The 14,087-nt window shown below is 44.2% G+C and overlaps 1 protein-coding gene across 2 annotated transcripts in view; it reads right to left on the reverse strand.

Annotated features, from left to right (window-relative positions):
- Positions 1-10,628: 10,628 nt before the first annotated feature.
- LOC143984619 (class II histocompatibility antigen, M alpha chain) overlaps positions 10,629-14,087 on the reverse strand; it is a 49,439-nt gene continuing 45,980 nt past the window's right edge. For both annotated transcript variants that reach the window (XM_077484653.1, XM_077484652.1), the window contains exon 5: positions 10,629-10,867. In XM_077484653.1, coding sequence (XP_077340779.1) covers positions 10,854-10,867 — 14 coding nt within the window. In that variant the 3' untranslated portion in view covers positions 10,629-10,853. The remainder of the gene's footprint in view (positions 10,868-14,087) is intronic.

A 14,087-nucleotide genomic window follows, 5' to 3' on the forward strand; every position in this document is an offset into this window, starting at 1 on the left:
TTTTTGAACCCAATATAGATATTTTCTCTCTGCTCTCATTTACAAAGTGGTATTCCATCTAGCCATCACCTCTGCAAGGTGAGTATCAGAAATGGTGGCCTAAAAATGTAAAGATCCCATTCTGGTTCTCCGTAGGGACAAGGTGGCTCAGACATCTTTTTGCAGACACCTTTAAATGACACTCCAACACAAGTCAAATATATATATATTCTTAGGTTTTACTGGAGTAAAGGCACATGTACAGAAGAGGGGTAATTGATCTACTGAGTTCTGGGTAACAGGCAAGAACTCCCCTAAGAAACAGCTTTATTACAGTCATAGGGGTTGGGGTGGCTATTGAGGCTGGAGCCCCAAATGTGGGGCTAATAGCCCAGAGTGTCTAAACGGGTCCAGCAGTCACTGCAGAGAAAGAGAGATAAAGGTAAGACAGCAGCGGCTTTCTGTATGATTTGGCTGTTGTGGCGCCACCCACTGACTGTTACCGGTGTTCTGCCGTATAATGTCCGGCCATCAAATAGTGTCCGGGCCGTACTGCACATGCGCAGTACGGAGCAGACGAAGCTTCGGAAAATCTCAGAAGTTGAACGGCGCCTGCGCCGTGAGTGGAGGTGGTAGCTCCACCATCCAAGCAGACATAGGGTTGTGAATATTAGAGGGCCCCTCGTGGGCGAGCTTCGCTCGCCACGCTTCGGGCTCGGCCTTGCTGCGCTCGGCTCTTTTTTATTCCTACTCTATGTCCACTTGGATGGTGGGGATGGAACCTGGAACCTGGACTCACGGCGCAGGCGCCATTCATCCTCAGCAATTTTCGGAATCTGTGTTGCTGTGTACTGCGCATGCGGACACTATCGGATGGAGGACGTTATATGACAAGACACCGGCAGAGTGATACGGCCTGAGGAAAGCAGCAGGAGATCAGCGGCGGTGCTCGATTTCTCCTTGTATGGCCCCTTCTCCCTCCAGAGTCACACTGTGTTAAGCAGCCAGCAGGAGAATAGAATAACAGCCGTGGTGGCTGGGAGTGGGACAGAAGTGAAGAGAAGATTAAAGGTATCAGGTCAGGTAGGTCAGTGTATGTCAGATAGGTAAGTCAGTGTATGTCAGATAGGTAGGTCAGTGTAGGTCAGTGTGTGTCAAGTAGGTCAGTGTGTGTCATGTAGGTCAGTGTATGTCAGGTAGGTCAGTGTGTGTCAGGTAGGTCAGTGTATGTCTGGTAAGTCAGTGTGTGTCATGTAGGTCAGTGTATGTCTGGTAGGTCAGTGTGTGTCATGTAGGTCAGTGTATGTCTGGTAGGTCAGTGTGTGTCAGTGTATGTCAGTGTGTGTCAGGTAGATCACTGTGTGTCAGGTAGGTCAGTGTATGTCAGCCAGGTAGGTCAGTGTATGTCAGGTAGGTCAGTGTGTGTCAGGTAGGTCAGTGTATATCAGCCAGGTAGGTCAGTGTATGTCAGGTAGGTCAGTGTGTGTCAGGTAGGTCAGTGTATGTCAGATAGGTCAGTGTATATCAGCCAGGTAGGTAAGTGTGTGTCAGGTAGGTCAGTGCATGTCAGGTAGGTAACACCCCCCTCCACACAACTCCACCGGTGCCGGGCTCTGACTTCGGACTGAAGCCCCTGGTCTTTTTGCCACCTAGCAACACCCCTGATTACAGTTCAACACGATAAGTTCATCAAGACAATATATGTATATATGTACAGAATAATACCAACAAGAGAATAAACTGAATGATTGTAAATAATTTATTTATTTATTTCTTTTATTTCAGTTACTTATATAGCGCCATCAATTTACGCAGCGCTTTACATAGACATTGTACATTCACATCAGTCCATACCCTCAAGGAGCTTACAATCTAAGGTCCCTAACTCACATTCATACATACTAGGGACAATTTAGACAGAAGCCAATTTACTGGTAAATGCAATATGATATACGAATCCCGGGTCGGCCTATTCAACCTTTATATCCTAATGAGAGACCAGATAGAATAAGAGTAAGATAGGGGCCCTCTACCCGATAGCAACAGCAATGTCCAGATCGCAGGCCTCCGATAGTCTTCACAAATGGAGCTCTTTAGATTATATCTAAATATGGTACAGTCATGTGATGACAATCAGGACAGCTTAAACAGGCTAGTGATATTCCTAATGCCGTGTACAGTCGGAGAATCCGTCGGAATGCGTCTTATCGGACCGTGTCGTCAGATAATCCGACTGTGTGTGGTATGCATCGGATTGATTCCATCCGAATCTCCATCGGACCCAATTTTCCAACATGTTGGAAATATTTCCCGACCAACTGGTCCGATCGGACACACTCCAATCATGTGTAGAGAATTTTGATCGGACCAAGTGCCATGCATGCTCAGATCAAATTCTTACATCAAAGCTATTGGCTACTAGCCTGAACGTAGTCCCATCATAACGAAATTACGCCATCACGTTCTGAAAGATCAGATTTTTCGCCAACTTGGCCCGACCGTATGTATGCAACAGTTTTGGACAAAATCCGACGGATTTGGTTGTGGAAATCTCCGACCGTGTGTACAGGGGCTTAGAGTAGGTGTTCTGCTTTGCACCGTGCCGCAACATCTTCCCAGAACAACAGTGCTTCCACCCGGCCGTCATTGTACTTTAGGCCAGGCAGGGAGTTGTTAATAGAGAGTAATAGTTCTTCCCCTTTCCCCGAAACTGAGTAGAACTACAGTCAAGGGGCTGATTCACTAAAGACAAAAAGACTGCACTTTACAAAGTGTAGTTGCTCCAGAGCTTAGTAAATGAGCAGAAGCTCTGCCGACTTCCATAATCCAATCATGTGCAAGCAAAAATTCTTGCACGTGATTGGGTATTCTTTGCAAAGTTAAGCTTTATCTTATTTACTAAGCTCTGGAGCAACTGCAGTTTGCAAACAGCACAGTCTATATGCCTTTAGCAAAACAGCCCCAAAGTATTTTGAAGTTTTAGTCACATAGTGAAAAGGATAGAACCTCAGTCAAGTTTTTACTTGAATTTTGTCAACAAGAAGTGAGTGGAATTCTTCACAAAATTAGCGAAAAGGCTACCTTGCAAGCTGTCATCATAACTGGTGCCCCCCGTGGAATTACCTTTATGTTCTGTTCAGTGCTAATGATGACCAGTGGCGGCCTGCAATTCAGGGTGCAGGGGCACTGCCCCCCTACTCCATGCATACAGCCCCCTAATTTACATGCAGAAGGATGGATTCCAATGGGGTTTTTTTTTTTGAAGCAGGTGATTAGAGCCTGAGGCTCTAATAGGCTTCAGAAAAGTGTGGACTCAGGGCGCAGAGCACTGCGCTCGAAGCACACCCATTTGTGTGACAATAGCAAATTAATATTTGCTATTGTCTTCCTGATTCTCCTCCTAGCCAATCAGGAAGCGGTCCTGAGACCCGCCACCCAATTGGCCGAGAGGAGAAGTGATCATATTAGCCACTGAGGAGGAGGAGGAGACACAGGGGAAGCTGCCCGTGACGCACCAGGAGAAGGAGACGCTGCCCACCGTATGGAGGAAGCGTAGGCTTTCTGCGACCTAGATGGGGTAAGTGCGGGGCTTGGGACCGACTGACCGGACCGACTAGGGGGATGTAGCGGGTGGATTGTTTGCTGCTCCCCCCCAAATAGAATACTCACAAAATACAACTGACAAAAGGCCATAAAAACAATGCATGGACATGCAGAGAACACAGGGGAAAATCTAACGCATTTTGGGGGTGCACCCCCCTTCCTCAGAGCTAGGCTAGGCCCCCGAAACGCATTAGCTGTACACCGTGTTCTGTGCATTTCCATGCATTGTTTTTATGGCCTTTAGTCAGTTGCATTTTGTGAGTACCCACTTTTATATAAAACATTTTTATTATTAAATTATCTTTGGTAATGCACTAGGTGTGTGCGCCTTCCATTTCTGTTTTTCAAATTGCTTTCACCCCAAAAGGAGGAGATAGCAGTTAAACCAGACAGGGGTTTTAACTCTTCTCCGTTGTTCAATGAACTAGAAAAGCTGAAGTTCTGCTTTTAAGCGTCTCTTAAAGAAAAAAAAAAGAAAAAAGTCAGTTGCAGCACAGAATACATTTTTTTAGCATTTTTCATTGAAAATGATACAAATGCCTTGTTAGAGCTCAGTACCACTTTAATGAACGAGTTCGAATTGCTAACATCAAAATGAAAACTTTCACATCTGTTACAAACAAAAGGAAATGGTTAGAAAAACAAAATCTAAAAATATTTATTAAGGTCTTGCAATATTTTCCTAAGAAGCAGAAATACTGTTGTTTCACTTCTCTAATTAGCGATGGTCCATGTACTTTCACAGAGTCCAGACAAATGCTTTTGGCGCTTTGATGAAATGTGGAAGGTTGGAGGGATGTAAAACATTTAAAATTTCTCACCCAGTTAACTTTAACCACTTGACCACTGGCCACTTAACCCCCCCTTCCTAACCAGACCAATTTTCAGCTTTCGGTGCTCTCACACTTTGAATGACAATTACTCAGTCATGCAACACTGTAGCTATATGACGTTTTTGTCCTTTTTTTCAACACAAATAGAGCTTTCTTTTGGTTATATTTAATCCCCGCTGGGTTTTTTATTTTTTGCGTTATAAATAAAAAAATACAGAAAATTTGGTAAAAAAAATTATTCTTTGTTTCTGTTAAAATGTATTGCAGAGTATTGGCAGAGTATTTCAGTGTTGCCGAGTATTGCACAGTGATGCAGAGTATGGGAAGAGTATTGTCACTGAGCAGCACTGTGGGCACTACACATCCAGCCAACAGCGCTGCTGCGATCTCTCCCGCTCTCCCCCCTCACTGTACCGAATGGTACAGAGAGGGGAGGGAGGAACCGGCATCATGAAGTGATGCCAGTTTCAGTGGCGGCCCGTCCACAGGGGGCGCCCGGGCTCCGCCCCCCCCCCCCCCCTCTGTAGTCACAGGAAAAAAAAAAGTAAAAAGAGTGCCCTGTCAGCTCTCCGCTCTCCGCTCTCCTCTATGGGGGATTGGATAAGCACGGACCGTCTGTCTGTGTTCATCCGATCCGCTCTGCAGACGGATAGAAAAATAGGAAAATCTGACAATTGCGGAGGCGGACGATAACGGGTGTCTGCAGATGTTCATCCGCAGACACCCGCTATCCCATAGGAATGCATGTATGTCCGTATTTCATCCTCAAACGGATGTTTGTGAAAGGGGCCTAAAGCTTACCTGTCAGCATTTTTAATACAAGAGCACACAGAACTAATTTTAAAGTTCTCCACAATACCTGTCTGCACAGGCACAATCAAACTCAACATTTGTTACCCATGGAGTGAAAAGCTGCAGAAAGTTTGAAGGTACAGTGCCTGGAAAAAGTATTCACACATTTTGTTTATATTACAACCAAACACATAAATATATTTTATTGGGATTTTATGCCAACACAAAGTGGCGCATAAATGTGAAAAGGAAGGAAAATGATAAATGTTTTTTATTTTATTTTTTTACAAATAAATATGTAAAAAGTGTGGCATGAATTTGTATTAAGTTCCCTTTACTCTGATACCCCTAACTAAAATCTAGTGGAACCAACTGCCTTCAGAACTCACCTAATTAGTAAATAGAGTCCACCTATGTAATTTCATCTCAGTATAAATACAGCTGTTCTGTGAATCCCTCAGAGGTTTGTTAGAGAACCTTAGTGAACAAACAGCATAATGAAGGCCAAGGAACACACCAGACAGGTCAGGGATAAAGTTGTGGAGAAATTTAAAGCAGGGTTGGGTTATAAAAAATATTCCAAGCTTTGAACATCTCACAGAGCTCTGTTCAATCCATCATCCGAAAATGGAAAGAGTATGGCACAACTGCAAACCTACCAAGACATGGCCGTCCACCTAAACTGGCAGGCCGGGCAAGGAGAGCGTTAATCAGAGAAGCAGCCAAGAGGCCCATGGTAACTCTGGAGGAGCTGCAGAGAGCCACAGCCATACGCACGGTCGGAAATTTCCAACGGAAAAAGTCCGAACGGATTATGTTGTTGGAAAATCTGATTGTGTGTGGGCTCTATCTGACTTTTTCCGTTGGAATTTCAGACGAAACAAGTGTGAGAGCACGGCCCAAAATTTTCAGACAACACAATACGGACTTTTTCCGATCGTGTGTAGAGAATTGCGACGCACAAAGTGGCGCGCATGCTCAGAATAAGTTTGGAGACAAAAGCTATTGGCTACTGGCCTCTTCGTAGTTCCGTTGTACATTTTGTACGTCACCTCGTTCTGAACGATTGGATTTTCCGACAACTTTGTGCGACCGTGTGTGTGCAAGACAAGTTTCGCCAAAAAGTGAAAGAGCCCGCACAGCCATTTTCTCTCGCTTCTGGACGTGTCCCCTGCCTGAAAGGACCTGTGAGGAGGTCTCCAGAGAGCGCGGCCTACAGACACTGTGGAGCGGTACAGTTAAAGATGCTGCCTTGTACCTGATTGCTGGAAAGACTGTGTGACTGTATTGGGAAGGATCCAGAAACACCTGTTGGAGCATTCAGAGGGTCCTGGTTCATCTTACGGAGTGGAGCGGTGTGACAGCGCCGGCCAGCGAGAAGACGTGAAGTGCACCGGAGCGGAGCTGTTCTATTCTTCAGACCCAGTTTGGTGAGAGGGCTATTGCCCACAGTTTCCTAATGCACTTTTCATACACATAGACAATCTAGCACAGTGTTGCTGGGATCTGTAGTCCCATGGAAGAGAATCTAATAGACTGAGTTTAAGCAGGCCTCAAGCCTACCCTTCATTATACTATTGGCACTGTGTTACCCAAAGCCAGGGCCATCTTTTATATAGTTTAGACCCTGGGCAAAATTTTTCTTGCCCCCCCCCCCCCCATGCAATTTCACTCTCCACCTGTTCTGAGACATACAATAAATAGCAGCTAGACTTAAAATCAGTTACTGTATCAGATCAGGCAGCAATTGAGATTGGTTGCCAGCGGTTACAGCATATCATTACTGCGTACTGACTGGTTGCTAGATGTTACAGCACACATTACGGCTCACTGATTAGTTGCTAGAGGTTACAGCAAATGATTTTTGCTTGTTAAATGGTTGATAGAGATTACTGTACAGTAATACTGCTCACTGATTGGTTGCTAGAGGTTACAGCACATCATCTCCTCACTGCAGGGGAGCATGATATACATATCAATGCCGCCGGCCACAGCTATTTACTTAGTAATGCCGCTGCTATTTACATATGAATGCTGGTTATTTACATGTGAACACAGGGTCTGCAGGTGAATCATTAGTACCAGCACTTCACACTGAGATATCAGGACACAGCACCGGACTAAAACTTCAAGGAACAAGGGAATTTAAACTGGCATAGTTGGCAAGTATGAGGCAGCTGCTTTGGGCCCCACAACAATGACAGAGCCCAGGGCAGCTGCCCCTTTTGCCCTGCCTTAAAGATGGCCTTGCCCAAAGCTAATTACACCAGAGGCAGTTGCAGGTGTACCACACTACAGGAACAGTTCTAATATTCATCTTACGTTAACCCTTGTTGTTCCACTGTTGGATTACTATTGTTACAACACAAATAGCTAGCAGAAGACAGAAGACCACAGACTGCATCTCTTATTGCAAGACCTTGCATCCTTTCAAAGTAGGGGGAGCTCCCTAGTATTCGTGTTGTGTTCTATTATTAAGTCTGCATTCCTGTAGTCACCAGAGTGTGCTGGAAGTGGAAAGGTGCCCGAGTAAGGCATAGTTACTCTGAGCACTAGTCCCAATTGGAGACACATTCTCAGGGATCATCTAAGGCAACTGTACATGTACAAATTGTTGTGCATACCTACTGTCCCGTTACATTATTTTGATGTGACAATACAAATGCTGTAATAACTATTTTACACTAACCCCAGTAAAAAAAAGTTTTTGGTTAAGTACAATTGGTGTGGAGTGCTGTTCCTTTTCCAGCAGGTGGAAAACCGTATACCCAGGTAATAACAAAGGTATATTGTTGTTATACTGCACATTGTGGGATTATGCTTCACTATTAGCTTCACAACCCACATTGCACCACAGCTGTTTCAAGGGGACTGAGCCAAGTCAGTGGGGGTTTAATAGCAGAGTACAGGCCCAATCAAATTCAGCAGCTCCTTTGAGGGTCAGTGCTACATATAGAAATATATATACAGATAGATAGACCTGGTTAAGGTGGGGATATACTGTCTGTAAACCATGGTTGTAGCAGGACACGGTGCTGGGACCCCTCATGTGGTATACAGTCAGGAGATGATGTGTAATGAGCACATTGTCGGGTAAATGACTGAAGGTTTATTCCCGGGGCACAGAAGTAGCAGGTCACCTTCCCCCTCCCTCCCTCCACCTGCAGTCCGATCACAGATCACAGTACAAGGTGCTGCTGTATAGTGGACACTGGACAGACACTGACAGGGTAACACACTCACTGCTCAGATCACAGTACCTTGCTCAGTGCTTTCTTTATTGTTTCTCTTTGATGATTAGTTGAAGACAGTGGCAGTGGAGGATTCCGATCCTCATGCTTGCTCCACTCGGGTGCACTGACACAGGGGAAACCGGAAGTGACATACTAACTAGCCTGTCACTCAAAGCACCCGCTCATACTACAGGCGTCAGGCGGATGCTGTTTGGCGATTTGTATTGCGCCGCAAGGCAGGTTAAAAGCCAGCAAATGAAGTGCCTCATCTGCAATCTCGTGATTGCATAGATTTGGCACTTCCCATAGTGCACTGTGTCCGGTGCTCGAATACAGTGCACTTAAGGACCTTTTTTCCATTTTTTTAAGGGCCATTTTAAAATTTATTTATTTGTTAATTTTTTTGTGACTGCCTGGGGTGGGGGGGTCGACCGTGCCCCCCTATGGATGGGCCGCCATTGGTCCCTAGTCCATCTCAGGAGTGAGCAGGTGGAGCATTGGTGGAGGCTGAGAGTAATAGAAGACCAATATAAATGTTTCCTTTAACCAGAATTTTGTGTCACTCTAAACCAGTGTTTTGCACCCTTTTTTCATTCAAGGCATCCTTTAAAATTAAAGGGCAATCTCAAGGCACCCTTTAAAAATGATGGTCAGTCGCTGGGCACTCTTTAAAAATGATGGTCCGTCTCTGGGCACCCTTTAAAAACTACGGACAGTCTTGAGGCGCAACATTCTAAAATATAAAAACAATTTTAATAGTTTTACATAATGCAGCAATATCCTCACACATAGGACACCCAACGTTAGAAGTGATATATTCTTCCAAAGCACATACTTGTACTGACTAGTATTCCAATGTTTCTCTTGTCCCTCAGTTTTCCCCATCACTCAGCTAAAATTTGACCCCAACGCTGATGGAGAAGGACAGGGGAGGGGCAAACAAGGATGCTATGCAGGCAACTGTCATCCTCCTTATCAACTGTTGATGCCATTGGTCGCTGGCAGCTAGAAGGATGTAATGGTGCACAATGAAATCCTGTGACTTTGTGAAGGCAGCCTTCACATGCCTGGTGTTCTGCTGAAAACTCCAACTGACCAAAATCTCCATCCACGTCACTTCTGGTGACTCTCCAGCAGCAATAATTGGAGATTTGGACGAGTTGGCTGTTTTCACAGAACACTGACAGCGTATATATACACTAGGGTACACGATGAGTTAGCTGTTTGCACAGAACACCGGGTAAGGAGGAAAAAAGTTGTCGCCGCCTTGGAGAAGAACATATTGTCGGTTACTAGCGGGCAGATTAACAATGTCCACTCATTATATCGTGCAACTTGGTGTATACACTGTGCCGGTGTTCTGTGAAAACAGCCATCTTGTCAAAATCTCCAATTATTGCTGCGGAGGAGGAGTCACTAGAAGTGACATGGTTGAAGATTTTGGCAAATTTGAGTTCTTCTGAACCTGAACTTTTTGACCAATTTTTAGGCATTTTGCCAAGGCACCTCTGATGAAACCTCAAGGCACCTCAGGGTGCCGGGCAACCTGGTTGAAAAAGGCTGCTCTTAACTTCATACTTTCTGCATGGAGTGAAAACAAATTATTAAAGAGGAAGTAAATGAGTTTACTTCCTCTTTCATTCCCTGCAAAGGCAAAGCATAATGGACTACTATGCATCGCATAGTAGTCCATTATGTGTCACTTACCTGACACAGGAGCCAGCAAAGTCGCCGCTGTCCCCTGTAGTCCGCCTCATCCATCTTCTTGGTGGGGTCTCGCAGCTCCGCCGCTGTCATTCGGCGAAGCCGCGATGACGTCACTCCCGCGCATGCGCACGGGAGCCGACACGCGCGGCAGCTCCGTCATTGAGAATGCCACGCTCAGTGCGCCTGCGCGCCGCTGTCTACGGTGCATGCGCTGTAGACAGCGGTGCCTGTTTTCGGGCAAATATCTCCTAAACCATATAGGTTTAGGAGATATTTCTTGGACCTACAGGTAAGCCTTAATCTAGGCTTACCTGTAGGTCAAAGTGGTTTGTAAGGGTTTACAACCACTTTAATATACTGTAATAAACACAGATGTTAAAGTACAAAGGTATTTTCTTTTAGTATTGTAAACTTCTGACACTTATCTTCTATTGCAGAGTAAAGGAAATAAGAACAAAAAAAGAGGGAAGGGAAAAAAAACAAAAAAACAACGTATACTTTATTTTCATGGAATCAACACATGGAATCAGTTGAATGTTGGAGGCAAAGCATAGATGCATAGTCATTCTCAGTTAATGGTAAAATTTAATTTTGACACTAAAAGAGCCACCACGTCATGGTTGGAGAATATCTTGACACTACAGCAGGTAAGTCATCACAAGAACTATTTGATCTTCAAAAAAGATGACTTGAGATTTTGCTCAATTTAATCGGTGTAATCTGTAGGGAACAGAATGGAGAACAATTATGAGAAACATTTCTTTATTATCCATGTCAAAAACATTTCCCAAGATCAGAAGGCCTAAGGCCTCATGCACACTGGACATTATAAAAAAGCCAGTAGCTTTAGCTGTAGAAAGCTGTAACTGTAGAATGAGTTTTACTGTGATTTTACAGTGTTAGCTGTAGAATTTTTTAGCTTTTTTCAACAAAATTATACTCCCACAAAAGTGTATGGCTCAGAAACGCTGATACACACCGAATAGCCACATTTTTTTAAGTTTTTTGACATTTTTCAGCTTTTTTCAGAGTTATGTATGTTTTTACATGTTTTTACAGCTGCTATTTTTGGCATCAGACGTTTTTTTCTACAGTCAAAAAACTCTCCAGCATAATATCCTATGTGTCCATGTACACATAGGCTGTTGTAAACTGGTTTTGGCTGGGGCGTTTTTTTTTCCTGTAAAAAAAACCCCCCAAAACTAGTGGGTTCTGAGAGGAGTTTTTCAGCTGTTTTCAGCTTCAGCCACTTGCTCCTTGATGATGCATTGGTTCAGATGTTGGTTATGAGGTTGAGGAAGGCAGTAATATGAGCCTACATAGAGGGGAGATCATCATCTCCTCCAGTGCTAATGAGGCTGGAGGAGATGATGATGATGAGGTCACTGACTCGACTTGGGCGACGGATAGAGCAGAGGAGGAAAGTGAGGCTGAGGCACAACCCCAACGGGGCAGCTATCATGAAAGAGTAGAGAGCAGCCACTCTATTCCATCACATTGTGGAGCTGTTATCTCCTGGCCCACTTTCCACAGCTAAGCCTTTTTTAGTATATGTGCAGCCAATTGCACTGTTGCTATTTGCAAACTTTGTCTCAAGCGCATCAAGTGTGGCAAAAACACCAACCATTTGGGTACCATATGCTTGACAAGGCATTTAACCTCCCACCACTCAGGCCGTTGGCAAGAGCACCTAAAAGCCACAAAATGGGGCACAAATCTGTCCCTCCTCCTTACTCACCTCAGTCTGTCCCTGTTATACATCATGACCTCTCAGCAGCCTCCACTGACAGGGATGAAGGTATAGCGTAGGGTGTCCAAGGTCCTTGCAGCACATCTGCTAGCAGCACACCACCAGCTGTAAACTATAGCCGTAAAATTTCTCTGCCCTCACTTTGGTGGTGCAGCATTTCCTAAATAAGTACCTAGGGTTGGAAGATAAAGCAGGCCAAAAGAGTGTGTAGCCATTTTAGGCGGTCATACACATCCAGTGCTCAGTTGGCTGAAATTCAAACCACTGTAAATCGCCTACATTTTGACTGCTGTAGCGGTTGCACATGCAGCGGAGAGCCATAAATGAGTCCCTGTGTGATACTCTAATCCTCAGTGACACCAGGGAGTCTGCTTCTCATGCTTCTGCAAATGTGCGGTGCATGGGCTCCCTCGTGCTTCAAAGCCTGCGAAAGAACCCAAGAATACGTGCCATAAAGAAGAAGGATCAGTATTGGTTGGCAACAATCATTGACCACTGTAATAAGGGTAAAGTCTCATAACTCATCCCGTCCCCACAGAGAGTGCAGAAGATGAAATATCTTAAGGACACCATAAAGAGAAGTCTACAGAATGCATTTCCCGACTGGTAGGTTACAGTGTCATGGAAAACGTAGTTTTGAGGCTTCTGTTGGTCAAGAGGAGCGGTGGAGAAGGCATCTCTAAGTGATGCATTTCTCAATTTTTTTTAATCCTCGCCGCCCAGGGCTCTCAGCTTCCACATCCCATCAGCAGCATCTGCATCACATGTTGGATGATTATCTAGGGACGAAAACAAGGATGGAGAGCTTTCCATCAACGATCCACTGGCTTACTGGGTCATAAGACTAGACCACTGGCAAGAATTTGGCCATATGCTATTGAGCTGCTGGGCTCCCTTGCATCCAGTGTGCTGCAGGAGGTTTTGTTACTGATCATAGAATGCGTCTGTCCACAGACTCTGTGGACCATCTGACTTTTATCAAAATGAATCAGTCCTGGATTACCAGTAGCTATAAAGCCTCTGATGCCGATGTCTCTGATTAAGTGTTTTGGGGATTTGGAATCTCTACAGGACTTCTAGGATGCCTATAGTTGTGGGTATTGATTTCATATGGAAGAATGTTTTTGGTGTAGGTTTCATGGGCACAATTAACACCCAAAGACCAATTTATCCACACCTGTTTGACAGGTGCATATCATTAACATTTTTGACAGCAAGGCCAATTCTTGCTTTCATCAAGAGTACCTCTATAGGGTTACAGTGTGCAGGCACCATCGACATCCAAAGAACAATCTTTTCTCACCTGTTTGACAGGTACATATCATTACAATTTTTGACATCAGGGCCATTTCTTTCTTTCATCAAGAGTACCTCTATAAGGTTACGGTGTGAATGTGCTACAGACACCCAAAGAACAATTTCTCTGTACTTGTTTGACTGGTACATATCATTACAATTTTTGGCAGCAAGGCCAATTTTTGCTTTCATCAAGAGTACCTCTATAGGGTTACAGCCAAAGAACAATTTTTACACACCTGCTACAGAAGTAGAAGTCCAAAGTCTGTGGTAGAGACACCAGAATTTATCCAAAAAATCTCTAATCTTTTTCCCCGTGTAACACATTGTGGCCTCATCATACAGACTGGCTCAAGCCGTTGCTTACAAAATAAAGAAAGCTTACAGGGAAAATTTCATTTTTTGGGCTGTATTATTGCTACAGCAGCTTCTATAAACCGTAAAGATGTGCCACTTTACAGGTGGACTAAAGTGACCCCCCTGGCACTATATTGAAAGAAATATTTCATTTTTATACTTTCACTTTAAGCATCAATAAATAACTGCTTATTTAAAAATTACATTTTTTACAAACTTTTTTTTCATTGATACATGTCCCCCAGGGCAGTACCCAGACCCCTATAACCATTTTATGCCCAATTACTTGCATATAAGCCTTCAAAATGGGAACTTTTGATTTTTCACATTTGGGTCCCATAGACTTCAACAGGGTTTGTTATTCAGTTCCAAACTTTCCCGATGTTCTGGCGCGAATGGAACAAGCGGTCGTTCGGCCCATCCCTAAGGTGCGAGTAAGAACAAGCCCTCACAGCTTCAAAAAACAAAGTTAATGTTATATGTTACTGTATATATACTTTTTCTATGTACGGAAATCTGCATTTCCTCTTTACATAC

Source organism: Lithobates pipiens, unplaced genomic scaffold (assembly GCF_037356315.1).
Source record: "Lithobates pipiens isolate NorthernLeopardFrog02 unplaced genomic scaffold, aLitPip1_a1.2 Scaffold_1, whole genome shotgun sequence".
Taxonomy (NCBI): domain Eukaryota; kingdom Metazoa; phylum Chordata; class Amphibia; order Anura; family Ranidae; genus Lithobates; species Lithobates pipiens.